Below are 14,123 nucleotides of genomic sequence, written 5' to 3'. Positions count from 1 at the left end.
GAAGTTGCTGGCTAGATTGGAACACAACCACAGCAATGTAACTGAACAGTGTTAATAATCTGTGTAGCTTTGGGTTTTGCTGCTTCTTTATTTGATGTTTTGTATTGACCCCACTGCTCTAATCCGACAGAGGTTATTTGCTCACAGTGTCTGAATTTGCATTTCACTAGCAAAGCATTTTAGCAAGACACTTTAAGGCATTTTAAGAAATTTCCACTGCAAAAACAGTATTCTGAATGGAGTGTTCTCAAACCTGTTGCTTTTAACCCTTTCACTTTCTCTCCTGTTCTGTGCAGTGAGCCAAACCTACTAGTCCGTGCCTGTAACCAGCTAGGTCAGTTCTTGCAGCACCGAGAAACTAATTTGCGTTACCTAGCACTGGAAAGCATGTGCACGCTTGCCAGCTCTGAATTCTCACATGAGGCTGTGAAAACACACATAGAAACAGTTATCAATGCATTGAAGGTAAATATTGAAGTGTGTGGTCTGTTTTTGAGTGTTGTCTTCTCCCCTGCCTCAATGCCCTCCCCCCCACTTCCCCAAGATCCCTGTCCCCAGTTAAGTTAATAATACCTGGGGACCAAATGAGTTATTCTTTGAAGTCTGCTTCAGTTTTTTAACTCAGTCCAGTAAAATCTTGCTGTGTTGGCAGTTACAGAGGTCAGCTCTTGTTGATATCTGCACCTGGCTGGTAAATCTGATACATGTAGCTCTGTCCCCTGTAAAACTGCTATTTGCTGAAGTATGGGCTGAAGATGAATAATTGTTTAAAAATGTGGAATTTCAAACTTGAGAATGCTGGGAATATGGTTTTATTACTGTCTTTCTGGTATTGGACACTGTTCTTTCACTGCAGTAGCTTATGGGGAGTGGTAGAGCAGATCATGTTGCACTGGAGAATTGTAAAGACTAGAAGCCAGAAAGAGACGTTCCCATGCAATGTTTGTCACAAAGCAGAAGTCAAAAGAGTAAGGCTGATTTGCATGTAAATTTACTTGCACACTTGGATGTTTATATGCTTTGTTTTCTTCCAAGTTTGTGCTGTAGCATATTTTATGTTTGTCTAAGTTCAAAGTATGTATTTGTTCTAGCTGGACTTCATTTGTTAGAAGGAATGCCAGACACTAAACCTACAGGTAGCTGAATGCTCATTGGCCTGGTTATAATTCAGCAATTTCAGCCAGTTACCAGTGCATTTATGGCCATTGGTACCAATACTCAGTGCATAGTGGAGCATAGATTCACTGACCCTTCTTGGTGTAATACTGAAGTGTTCTGTACAAACTCCTCCATTCTTTCAGCACCTGCACAGATTTGAATAAGTATGCTACAGAAACAAAACCTGATTATTTGAATTTTTGTGATAGTATTTAGAAGCAGGAAGCTTAGTCTCCACTGACTTCTTCCTAGATGACTAAAAGTCATCTTCATATATAGATATATATACAAGCTTATATCTTACATAAAGAGTTTATTCTGCATTTGAAAAATTATGCAAATTCATTTCTTCTAAATTTAACTGTGTATTATACTAACTTTCATCTCTTAAGTTGCATGTACTTTCCAAACAAAGATGAAATCATATTGAGCTTTGACCGTGTCTTTTTGCAGACTGAAAGAGATGTAAGTGTACGACAAAGAGCTGTAGATCTCCTGTATGCAATGTGTGACCGAAGCAATGCCCAGCAGATTGTGGCTGAAATGCTCAATTATCTGGAGACTGCTGATTATTCCATTAGAGAAGAAATTGTAAGCTATTGGTGTTTATTTGTTTCATAGCTGGTTGGGTTGCTGCATAGTCTGTAATAGAGATTGCTTTTCATGGTGGCTTAAAAAAACCCCCAGACACAACTACTAAAACAAACAAAAAAACTCATTACTTTGTAGTCTAGTAGCAAAGAACTTAGGTTAAATTAATCCAGGGGGCAGAGGGGAACCTTGGAAATGTAAGAATCTTAAAAGCTGATCTTGGTCTAGGAAGTGAAGTGAATTTTTTATGTGAGCCTCAACACATTCTCTACATCTGAGAGTTAGGTCCTACTCTAGTCATTCTCCAATAGTTTCAAAAATGAGTGGTAAATACTTATTTGTAGGTAGAACTTTGTATGCTCTGAGAATGTTCAGTCTAAGGATTCAGTACCTTATAATCAGCTAAGAGGCCTGATATTTGTCCCTTTCCTACCAGTATGATAAAAGTTGAAAAACTCAACTTAAACCTTTTTAGGATGGTAAACAAAACTTCTTCCTACAGTAGTTATTTAGCTTGGGTGCTGAAGTCCTGTGGTTGGAGAAGTGAATGTGGAATACAGTATTAGTTGATTTATGTCTTGTGCTATCTGGTTACTGTTGGCAATGTCCCCTGACTTGGCAGATAGTGAGAATTTCATTCTGTTCCTATATACTGATCTGTTCTTTTAAGAGCAGTAAATGCAACTGATAATAAATTGTGTGGGGTCTCCCCTGAAGCCAGTTGTTTGCTTCAGGACACAAGAATCTGAGTATGACCTGAAAACGTTAGCTATACTTTGGTGACTCTATTTGCCTCTGCTATCTTAAGTTTCCTTTTGCCTTTTTTTGAGAGGTTTCCAGTTTCCTATTTGATCCTGTCTCAGTGGTTGTTTAGATGGTGGTTTTATAGCGAACAAGAAGTGTTCTATAAATTGCTCTTGATCACTTAGGTACACAGTTGGAAAGCCACAAAGATGCTGCATATTTGAATGCATTATGGGGAAAGCAGTATGTGCCTGGCAACTGCTGTATTCTGACACAGCATTTCAATGTTCACCTTTTACCTCAGCTGTGGGAACAAGTGAACAAGCTCATGTATCTGAAATTGAGGCTTCTGGGCCAGTGTGGGCATCAGTGTGGGCATCACCAGGTGTATACAGCTCTTAGAGCTAGCCAACCTTCTGCGTTCTCTTGTGTGCTCAGGTTCTGAAGGTCGCAATTCTCGCTGAGAAGTATGCAGTGGATTACACGTGGTATGTGGATACAATCCTGAATCTGATTCGCATTGCTGGTGACTATGTCAGCGAAGAAGTGTGGTACCGAGTTATTCAGATTGTCATCAACAGGGATGATGTGCAAGGATATGCAGCAAAGACTGTTTTTGAGGTGAGAGTAACTGTTTTCAATTCCCTTTCAAAATAAGAATTAAGGAAGCACCACATGATGTGACAGGGGAATATTAAGGAGCTCTATCTGTCATCAAAAGTCCTCAGTGCTGCTAGATGGGCCTAAGAGTGCTCTTAATCAAGTAATACTCATATTAGAGTCTTATGTGAAATCATACCACCTGTCATGTTTTTCTCATAAATGCTCTGTAAGTGCCTAGATCTGTGGTCTGCTCTTGCAGGAAAGTAGGTGAGACAACTGGGAATGGAAGTGACAGAAAAGGTGGGGTTTTCTGTACATTGTGTATCAATAATTATTAATGTGTTACAGGCCCTTCAAGCTCCAGCATGTCATGAGAATCTTGTAAAAGTAGGTGGCTATATCTTGGGAGAATTTGGAAATCTGATAGCAGGTGATCCAAGATCAAGGTAAAACATCTTCTAAAATACTGAGTTGAAGTAATAATGCTTTCTGTAAAGAATTTAATTCCTAGCATCCCTAAAGGCTAGTTAACAAATCATTCAGTTCTTGCTAATAATGCAATAATAATGATTATCATATCTACAAAAACTGAACAAATTATTTTTTCCCTCTTTTAAGTCCCCTCATCCAGTTCAACTTGCTACATTCCAAGTTTCATCTGTGTAGTGTTCCTACCCGAGCCCTGCTTCTGTCTACCTACATCAAGTTTGTGAACTTGTTTCCAGAAATCAAAACTACAATTCAAGACGTGCTGCGCAGTGACAGTCAGCTAAAGAATGCTGATGTTGAGCTGCAGCAGAGAGCTGTTGAGTATTTAAGGCTCAGTACTATTGCTAGTACTGATATACTGGTAGGTATAAAGGTTTATTTCCTTTATTACGCAGTACTCAGCTGTCAACAAGTTAAACTCAACTAAAGCTTACCTGATTGCTTAGAAATCCCAGTGCAGGATTAAGGATTACAATGTGGGTGCTGGTTCTTTTAGTTTCCTTAATTCTGCTATAGTCATCTTTAATTTAGAGCTAAATTCCAAGTTGTTATTGCTGTAGTGGGACATATGACCATTAAGACATATTAATCTGGAGCAGAGAAGCCAGGGAAAGCTGGCACAATACAGGGTCCTCAAAGGACCCTGTATCAAAAGGCTGGGGCTTTCTTTTGAGGACTTATTGATGATGGGCAGGAAAAGTGTAATTGTTTTGTCTCTTGAAGTTCAGTGATTTAACCTGGTGCTCTCAGGTCTGAGAGGAGCATTGCACATTTGGTTCTGACATCTAATAAATGCTTGGGTGTTCTCTGTGAAGTTTAGGTCTGCCTGACTTAAGGACCCTTAGGTCTACTGTGATCTAATTATTTACATTTTTTTATTTAACATCACTGTTTCAGAAAAGTGATATGCTCCTGTCTTCTTAAGCAAGTGCTTTGGAAGGACTTCAGAAAGTTTTGAAGAATTTTTTCCTTTAATAAAGTGATCAATCCCTCACTACAATAAAAACTGCATAATAATTTTCTTTGTGGGTAACTACTTCTGCTTTTGCTTTATGCAATCTACAAGGGTGTGTCTCTTAAAAAACTCAAACTGGTTTGACTTTTTCTCTGAAGTTTAACTAATACTTCTTTCTTTCCTATGGTAAGGCTACAGTGTTGGAAGAAATGCCGCCCTTTCCAGAGAGGGAATCTTCTATTTTGGCTAAACTGAAGAAGAAGAAAGGTCCAGGCACAGTTACTGACCTGGAAGAGATCAAAAAGGAGAGGAGCTCTGATATGAATGGAAGTGCTGAACCTGCCTCTGTCAATGCCAGTGCTGTTGTGAGTTTAAAAGCTGTTATTTCACTAATTTAGATGGTGTGCAAGTGAGAAAAGACTGGTTTCCTAAAGTGGCTTTTTGGGGATGTAAAACCTCTCAACTGAAACTTAAGGCTGTGGATGTTTGCTATAAAGCAGGGGATGTACAGCTGCTTTCCCCTCGCTGCATCTTGGATGCAGTTTTCTTTTGGAAATCTTATGGAAATGGGGACAAATAGTTTGCAGCCTAAAAAAATATTTTATCTTGTTATTTAAAAATATTGCTGTTCACTTTAGAAATGTGAATCTCCTTGTTGGTGAAATTGCACTGAGGGCAAGATTATAAAATTAACATATTTAAAAGGAGTTAACTTGAATTTTAGAGTATCAGCTATTTTTTCTGCTTTGTCTAACATGTTATTTTCAATCTTGGTTTGGGTTATTGTTTTTAATAGAAGTGGACACCACTTACCTTCACTGGGATGTCCTTAAATCAGTATAAAGTTGTTACTTTTTATTTGGCAATACTATTTGAATTCAGTTATGTTAGACAAGTCCACAGTTTGGTTTTTTTTGTCTTGAGCTGAAACTTCTCATTTTATTGTCAGTTAAAGCTCGTGGGATCAATTTTTTCCATAATCTAATACTTCTTTGGGGTTTTAATGCCTAGAATAACTTGTAATTAGATTTAAGATGCTGTAGAAGATTATCTAGAGAAAGAAATACTGTAGCATGCTCCCTGCCCAGTTTGTTAAAGCATAATAATTTACTAGTTAGTTACTGCAGTGTGTAAGAGTAGCTACTCCAAGTGCAATGGTTTTGATTGGACAGAAATCTCTTTCCAGCAGAAAAGTTGTAAAATTTTGTTTGAATTCCAAATTGAGGTGACTGGCAGACAATATTGCATTATGCTTTACAAGCTTCACTTTATGGATTGTGGTCATGTAACAGACTGCACAGTGTTATCTTTACCAATGGCTTTATCTGGTTTAGATTCCAAAAATGATAGAAATTTGATGTCCAACCTTTGTTTGTTTTTAGTAGGTCCTAATGATTGGCTTCTTAAAAGTCTTTTGCCAGGGAATTTTATATTGTACTGTATGGAGTATATGATAACTTGGAGTTGTCTTACAAAAACAAGATTTCAGATTCATCCAAATGCATCTCATGACTCATCCTCAGATTATCTGGCATAGTGGAAGCTGCTAATGTCTAATACATGACCATTTTGATTAACAGTCTATGCTTTATTCTTGCATGTGACTTGGGCACGTATATGCAGCCTCTGTTGCATGATTCTGTACCCTGACTGCTTGACTTGTTCTGTTTGAGGAAAAAACAGTTTAAACATCTTGTCTCTTCCTCTAGTGTTTGCAGCTTGAACTGGCTACAGGCTCTGCTTTTGTTGCTGGTTGGGTTTACATTCTTTCTAAGATTTGCTAGGCTTCAGAAACCCAGGATTAAACTGATAGTCAATTTTAAAGATGCTGTGATGACATGTGATTTTGGTTTGTGTAAAAGCCATTTGCTTTCTTGATGGATTCTTCATGAAAGAAAATCAACATGTGAATTTTATTCTCTACAGTGCTTACTTTCCCTTGAAACTGATGGGAAAAGACAGAGGGGAAAAGCTGTAATTTTTTGTCATCTTTCTTCTGCAGAACCAGATTTTAGAAAGATTAATTTCAGGGTTTTTTTATTTAATGGTCAGATGGACATAACATTCTTCAAAGAAAAAAAAGAAAACCACATCTGTAAATGACCTTAAGTTGAAATTCAGCGTGGTACTGCTGCATTTGTGAAGCCTTTTACAGCCATTCAAACCTTGATTTGGGGATGGGAGAGGCACTTTGCCATAGCTTAATTGTCTATGCAAACGAGACAGCTTTGTTGTAGTTTTGTTGCAGTGTAACACCAAAGTGTCTTGTCTTCCTTAGTCTACTCCTTCTCCATCGGCGGATCTGCTGGGTCTGGGTGCTGCCCCTGTCACCAATTCAGCTCCCCCACCTTCCTCTAGTGGTAGCCTGCTCGTGGATGTATTTTCAGATGCAGCTTCTGCAGTTGCACCTCTTGCTCCTGGTTCTGATGACAACTTTGCGAGGTAATTAAGTCACCCTGAAAGGAATTTGAAGAAGAATTTGTCTGTTAAAACAGGATTGAAGGAAAAACACATATAACTTTTGGTTTTGTTCCAGCATATTGAGTGTATTCCTGGGTGGTAGTTTTGCAGCAAGAGAGGTGTTCTTAGACACTCTACTGGATGTGCTGTCTTTACTGAATATCTCTTCTAGTGGAAAAACTGAGTCTGTAGTACTCAACCTGAGGATATTTGCTACACAGTTGTCTGGTTTTCCTGCTGGTTTTGCTTCTTTGTTAAATTACTCTGCTTGTGCATCTCCCTACATCTTGAAGTGGGGGTTATCTGTTTTGATATGAATACATTTATTCTCACTTTCTTTTCATAAAGTATTCTTGTCTCTCCACTTACGGCAAACTGCTACTGAAACACTGAGATGGATTGTATCCAGAGATACTGCTTCCCAGATTTTAATGCTACACTTCAGTTGTTCTGCTACTGTCTGACAAAGGAGTCTGAAAAGGGGGATAAGGAACAAGTGGTTTTCTTTTTTTTTAAAGAGTATTTGATGCTACAATTACATTGTACCTACACTACAGTTGTGAATGTGTTACTAATCCCATGAGTATTAAAAGCCCCTGTGGCTACTCTCAAATATTATTTGGCTAAATTTTTGGCAATGAATGGCATAAAATCACAGAGTGTCTTTAAAATCAGTTGTCTTACTTGGCAAGAACATATTACTTTTGTCAAGGACCAAATTTTGAATACTGGCACAACAAATTTTCACTGCATCTTAATATAGAAGACATAATTAGGGAAACAGATTTGCCTGGATCATTGACACTTTGATCAAAATGTTATACCAGACAGTGCATTTGTTTTGGGTTTGCAGTGATTAATACTTGATCCTGTGTTTCTGCTGAAAGGTCAGAAGTGGTACTTGATCATACAACACAAAAACAGGATTTTAGGAAGCTACACAAGCTTCTTTTTTTTGTTTATTTGTTTTTAAGAGGGTAGAAAAATGAACTAATGCTAGTAGCTTCATAAGCAAATGCTACTTAGGAAGAGTTTTCTCTTTCTGCAGAAGAAAGTATAGCAATGCCCAATTCCTTGGTTTGTCTGTAGATAATTAAATGCTTCTCTGATGATACTAAGAAGTTGCTTTTTACCGTTTCCTGCCTCTTTTTGTTTCTATTCTGTTGCTTGGGTAAGTCATTCTCTGTGCGCCCATGTACTCTTGCCTATGCTTAATACTTGTGTGTTTTTAGGAACTGATTGTGCATCTGTAATTAGAAGGGTCCCTAAGGTTGATGAGGCATCTGCTTTTAAGCTCACCTTTGTAGTAGTTAATATGCAACTACCATTTTTACTTTGAACATAAACAATTTTGCTGTCACAGTAAAACACCTAAAAGGACTTGGTTCTGTAAGAGGTTTAGATTTACTGAGCACCTTCAGCTGTCTTCATGAGAGATTGCTGTTTTCTAACAGTCGGGGTGGGGTGGGGGAAAACATTGCCTAATGCCTAAAACCTTTCTAGGGTTCTGAGCTAGGGCAGCTAATTAATTTCTCGTGCATTAAGCTCAGCAGTGCCGTTTTTGAGGAAGGAGGTAAAAGAAGTAACTAAGCTCTAAGCTGTCTTTACTAACTCCTGCTGTCTCTGTCGCTACTGCCTTTCTTCCTTTGTGCTGCCTGAACTAGCCCTGACCTGGCTTCATCTGAGGTAGTTTCTGAGGAACCAGCTGATACTGTGCATGATGCTGATGAGCTTTTTCACAAGTAAGCAATACTAAAACCTTGCAAGGCTGGGCAATTTCCAGAATATAGTTATAAAGCAACACTATATTGTTCATTAACTTAATACCAGCAAAATTAAAGAAACATGTACTGTCAGACTTGTGACTAGAACGCCTCTGAGGATGCTGTGGATTTTGTGACAGGCTCATGAATACACAGGTTAGAGTTGCCTTTACAAGTCAGTGCTATCACACACTGCTCTGAAATGAGGCAGTGCCAGTTGTATGTTATGGTTTTTTTTTAACTATTTGGAAATAAATAAAATCCAGGAGTACGTATCAAAAGTACTGATATTTGGGAGTGTGTTTTAAGTGCCTTGTATGCAAAAGGCAGATGTTTGCTGACCACCTCTTCTACTTTTAAGTGAAGGGTGATAGAAAGGACAGTAATCACTGGAGAACGGGCTTCCTCTCTCAAAGTGGGAAAACTACATCTCTCAGTTGGCTTAGGTGATACAGAAATGATAAAAAAAGAGGGTTTTTTCTTTCAGGTTTAAACAGTCAAAGCCTCAAAGTTTTCAATTCTGCACCAACCTAATGAGTTTCAGAAGTTCTCAAGACTAATAAGAAAAATTCTAATCTGTTGCCTGGTCCTTTATTAGACAGTGTTTGTGTGTATATCATATTGTGGTTTCCTTCATAGTTTCTCAGACATCCTATCAAATAAAAATGTCAGTTCTTTTAGTGTTCGACAAGTGGTGGCTCTGATTGTAAAGTTGTCTTTTCTAACTCTGCAGTTTTCTGCAAAGACCTCTCTCACAGATTGATGCATTCTAGGTTAACCGCAATCTTCATCCTCTGTGTAAACCCTGAATTTTGTGGTTCTAAATATTGTTTAGTGCACCTCAATTTAAAACATGTTTTCCCTCTCTTCCCCTAGGTTTGTGTGTAAAAATAATGGTGTCTTATTTGAAAATCAGTTGCTACAAATTGGCTTGAAGTCTGAATTTCGGCAGAACCTGGGTAAGATCTGTTGTGCCGTGTTTGGCTGTCTGCATTATCCATCACAGTGCCAGCATGATATTCCAGATAGGACTCAACTTCTAGCTGCTGAAGAGGAAAATAGCATTATAGGCCTAAGCTGTTTCATAGCTCCCACTGTTGTGCATACCTGACTTTTGTGTGGGCTCTTGCTTCCTTAAATTTTTTGATTGTTTTGGTAGCTGATATGAAATAGGAGTATTAAGCTCCAAGCATCCCAGCTCTTTCTGCCTGGTTGTATGGCTGGTGGAACCAGGTTCATAAAGGACCATTGTTGTCAAAATTTACATTTTGCAGTATTACTTATTGTAATGATATGAGACACAGTGCATTTCAGATCAGGCTGAATGCACAAGATACTGGAACCATCTAGGAAAGAGATGAAATTTGAACACAGGCTAGCAGCAGAATTGCTTGCTTCTCCCTTTCTCTAAAACTCTTAGTGGCATGGCAGCATTTTAACAAAATTCTCCAGCAATTTAAAGACTTCCACCGATGATTTAACTGCCTGTGTGACAGCTACTGTAGGAGTGATCTAATGGCTTGGTTAAGTCACTGCATTTTGAACTGTGAATGTGTTAGTGAGATAAACCATTTAAACTGTATTTTATTCTTAAAAGTGGTTTTAAAGAAAGGTAGAAAGATGTGTTAGGAATTGAAGCATGAATAGTTCAATGTGACTGCATGACCTAAAAATTCGGATGTCTCATTCTTCTCTTTCCAGGACGTATGTTCATATTCTATGGTAATAAGACATCAACCCAGTTCTTGAATTTTACTCCAACAGTAATCTGCTCAGATGACCTTCAGTCAAATATCCTTAAATGTTGTAGCATTTGTCTGTTCTTGTTAGGTTTTTGTGGTTTATTGCTGCACAATAGAATAAATCCGTTGGATCAAGGCACGGTGTCCTTGAACATGAAGAAATGAGAAACTTGCTGATAGCTCTCGAATGTTCTTGTGGAAAGAAGTAGTCTTGAGCAGGGATGAAAAATTCTTTCCTTAAAGCCCTGGTTATAAACACAAATTTTATTTCTGAAATAACAAGAAATCAAGCTGAGTAAATATGTACTGGAACTGTAACTTTTGCCACTGACCTGAAGTAGCAGAGGTAGAAATGTGTCCTTCAAGTACTGCATTAGCAGATAGCCTAAAACTTGACATGGAAATGGAACACATGTATGCCAAGATAATGGTACTTTAAAATAAGCTCTTAATTAAGGGCTGGTCCTTAATGCTTGGTATTGCAAATTTAGCATTTCTGGGAGATTAAATAATCAGGCTTGTTTGACTCAAGGCATCTCTGTCATGTTCAAAGTAGTCCTGTTGCTTTTATTGTGAGGTCTCCGAGCCTTCACACCTTTTTAAGGGCATCTTTCTTTAAGGCTGTGCAATTAACTCAGAATTTTCAGAGTTATTGCTTGTAGATGTGTCAATATGAAAAAAACCCAATAAACAAAAAAATAACACCCCACACACTCTTTTCTTGTACAGAAACAGCTTTAAACATTCAGCAGCACACAGAGAATGAGTGAAAACATGATGCTAATTCCTCATACAGCTTGTTGGAAGATGTGCATTTTTTAAGTTATCAGTTCATTGATCTGTTTCCTTAACTACTTTTCTACGCCTGAATCTTCAGACAAAACCTGTTGACCCCACAGTGGATGGAGGTGCACAGGTTCAGCAGGTTGTGAACATCGAATGTGTGTCAGACTTTATGGAAGCTCCAATCCTGAACATTCAGTTCAGGTAAAACAAAGGATTCAAATGTTAGTGAATTAATTAGATGAAAGATGTTAAATTTGGCATGGCCCTGTGACTGAAATGCAAAATATGGACATGCAAAGCTCTCTTGGGTAGACAGCTTGAAAAATTGATCTAATTAAGCTTTAAGGTGCTAGGGAGAATCTACTTGGAACAGTGTGGTTGAAAACCCCAGCCAAACCAGACTATCAAGAAGTAGCTACTGATAAAATGTCTTCATGACTTCTGTCTCTGCTATCTATATAAAACAGCAGTCTTCCTGTTTGCTTTAGAAATCTCGACAGGAATATACGCAGTAACTTCTCCCTTCTGGAAACCAAGAACATTTCTGTAAATAACTTGGCCTGGAAGTGTATGAAACCAGAAATAGAATCTTATTCTGTCCACTTAGTGTCAGCTCAGCTTTATAAAATCCTGAGTTCTGGTCTAAACTGGTTTTTATTGGTATATTTTCACAGAAATATATTTTCACCCCTTAGTGTGCTATCTAGAAGGATAAAGCTGTGCTAAAACTGAGAGAACCTTATTAGCAGTTCTGACCATTCATTCTGTGCCATCTAAGCAGAGAAAATAAATGTATTTAACAGTAGGTTGAAACTGTATATTAGAAATGTCATGTGCAGTTGATGGACTTGAATCATAAGCAGTTCCTCAACTGCTTGGTTGATTTCTGCTGAGACAGTGCTGAGGTTGCCACATGCACTGTGGTTTTTCTCTTCCATCTGCAGGTACGGCGGAACATTTCAAAATCTTTCCGTAAAATTACCCATCACTCTGAATAAATTTTTCCAGCCAACGGAGATGTCTTCTCAAGACTTTTTTCAGCGTTGGAAGCAGCTGAGCAAGTAAGACTTTTGTACTTGGGCTCTTGTGGTGGGCAAGGGAAGAGCAAGGTATATTCTGAATGAATGTAGCTGGTGCAGTGCCTCATCCCATACTCAATCCTGTAAGCCATGAGTTCTCCCAGTAGACTTAATTGCTATTGGAAATGCTGTTCATAATGTATTTATCTTGCTTTGTCTTGCAGTCCAAAACAGGAAGTACAGAATATCTTTAAAGCAAAGCACCCAATGGATGCAGAGATCACGAAAGCAAAGGTGAGTGGTATTTTTTAATTCATCATGTGCAGGCAAGTGGCAGGTCACGTTTTTAACCACAGCTGGCAACTAAGCACCACACAGCCATTTGCTCACTCTCCCCCAGTGGGATGGAACAGAGAATGAGAAGGGTAAAAGTGAGAGAACCTGTAGGTTGAGGTTAAGAGAGTTCAGTAGGTAAAGGAAAAGCCAAGCACACAAGCAAAGCAAAGAATTAGTTCAGTGCTTCCCAGTGGCAGGGTGGTGTTTGGCCATCCCCAGGGCAGCAGGGCTCCATCAGGTGTAAGTTACTTGGGAATGCAAAACAACATCGCTGTGAACATCCTCCCATTCTTTCTTTTCCCAGCCTTATATGCTGAGCCAGGACATCTTACAGTATGGGATATCCCATTGTTCAGTTGTCCTGGCTGTGTACTGTCCCAGCTTCTTGTGCATCCCCAGCTTTACCTCACTGATGGGGTGAAGAGCAGAAAAGACCTTGGCTCTGTGTAACCCCTGCTCAGTGGTAACTAAAACATCGTTGTGTTACAAACTGTTTCCAGCAGAAATCCAAAACACAGCCCTAAATCAGCTGCTAAGAAGAAAATTAACTCTATCCCAGCCCAAATTAGCATGTGTTATAAGCAACTTTATGCGTTTTTGTTTATATGGCAGCTGGATCATCCAGTGAAAGTGTGAGTCTAGGCTATGTGATAGATCATGGCAGTGCTGATTTGAATGGATAGTTTCTAGCTGTACTTTGAATGAGATGCAGTCTTCAGTAGCAGCTGGAGACTTGAAGCTGTTTAAGAAAGCAACAATTCACTGCTTAAAACTGAACTGGAAGATAGTTCAAGCCTTAATTTATACTCGAGGTACTGGGCAGAAAAGGGAAGTGACTTTTTGGCTGCCTTAGGCAAAACAGAAGTGACTGTGTAAGACAGGAATGGCTATATAAAAAGGAGGGGAGACTGACGTTAAATCTTAACTTGCTTCTCAGTTGCTTTTAAAAAGAGCCTTATTTATAGAACAGCTCATTTATCAGGGTCAGCCTTCAAAAATTTGTAGTAATGAATTTGTCTTGAAGACTTCAAAATTAGTTTCCTCCTTGTTTTGCTATTTGATGGTGGCTGTTAAGGTATACTTGCTATTTGTGTCCTCTTCTCCCCGCATGTAAATCTGGGTTTCTTTCGCAGATTATTGGATTTGGGTCAGCCCTGCTTGAGGAGGTAGATCCCAATCCTGCTAACTTTGTTGGTGCTGGTATCATACACACAAAAACCACTCAGATTGGATGCTTGCTGCGCCTTGAACCCAACCTCCAGGCACAGGTATCTGTGTAACTATCTCCATCTTAGACAAAAGTTCTCATTTACACTAAATATCTCTATGTATCTGAAACTCCTTAAGATATTTAAAAATCACTGTTGCAATAGCTGTCTATGACTGCAGGCTCCAACAAGAACTTAAATGGTAGCAGCTGGCCCAGCTGGGTAAGCTGCTTTTTCAGAGCACTTCTTTCCTCTTGGAAGAGATCGTT

General features: G+C 38.7%; 1 protein-coding gene across 5 annotated transcripts in view; it reads left to right on the top strand.

Annotated features, from left to right (window-relative positions):
* The window catches only part of AP2A2 (adaptor related protein complex 2 subunit alpha 2), a 44,348-nt gene that overhangs the window by 27,314 nt on the left and 2,911 nt on the right, over positions 1-14,123 (top strand). For 2 of the 5 annotated variants that reach the window (XM_062495343.1, XM_062495342.1), the window contains exons 9-22: positions 297-465; positions 1,612-1,749; positions 2,932-3,114; positions 3,445-3,542; positions 3,715-3,946; positions 4,732-4,905; positions 6,819-6,982; positions 8,665-8,742; positions 9,640-9,722; positions 10,465-10,554; positions 11,369-11,492; positions 12,236-12,352; positions 12,535-12,604; positions 13,780-13,914. In XM_062495343.1, the coding sequence (XP_062351327.1) occupies positions 297-465; positions 1,612-1,749; positions 2,932-3,114; positions 3,445-3,542; positions 3,715-3,946; positions 4,732-4,905; positions 6,819-6,982; positions 8,665-8,742; positions 9,640-9,722; positions 10,465-10,554; positions 11,369-11,492; positions 12,236-12,352; positions 12,535-12,604; positions 13,780-13,914 (1,855 nt within the window). Of the gene's footprint in view, positions 1-296; positions 466-1,611; positions 1,750-2,931; positions 3,115-3,444; positions 3,543-3,714; positions 3,947-4,731; positions 4,906-6,818; positions 6,983-7,192; positions 7,213-8,664; positions 8,743-9,639; positions 9,723-10,464; positions 10,555-11,368; positions 11,493-12,235; positions 12,353-12,534; positions 12,605-13,779; positions 13,915-14,123 lie in introns of all 5 variants that reach the window. The other 3 variants (XM_062495346.1, XM_062495344.1, XM_062495347.1) reach the window with 2 other exon arrangements.

This window comes from Cinclus cinclus, chromosome 6, assembly GCF_963662255.1.
Source record: "Cinclus cinclus chromosome 6, bCinCin1.1, whole genome shotgun sequence".
Lineage (NCBI taxonomy): Eukaryota > Metazoa > Chordata > Aves > Passeriformes > Cinclidae > Cinclus > Cinclus cinclus.
Note: the sequence above shows the minus strand (reverse complement) of the source record. Positions and strands in the feature narration are given on the sequence as shown.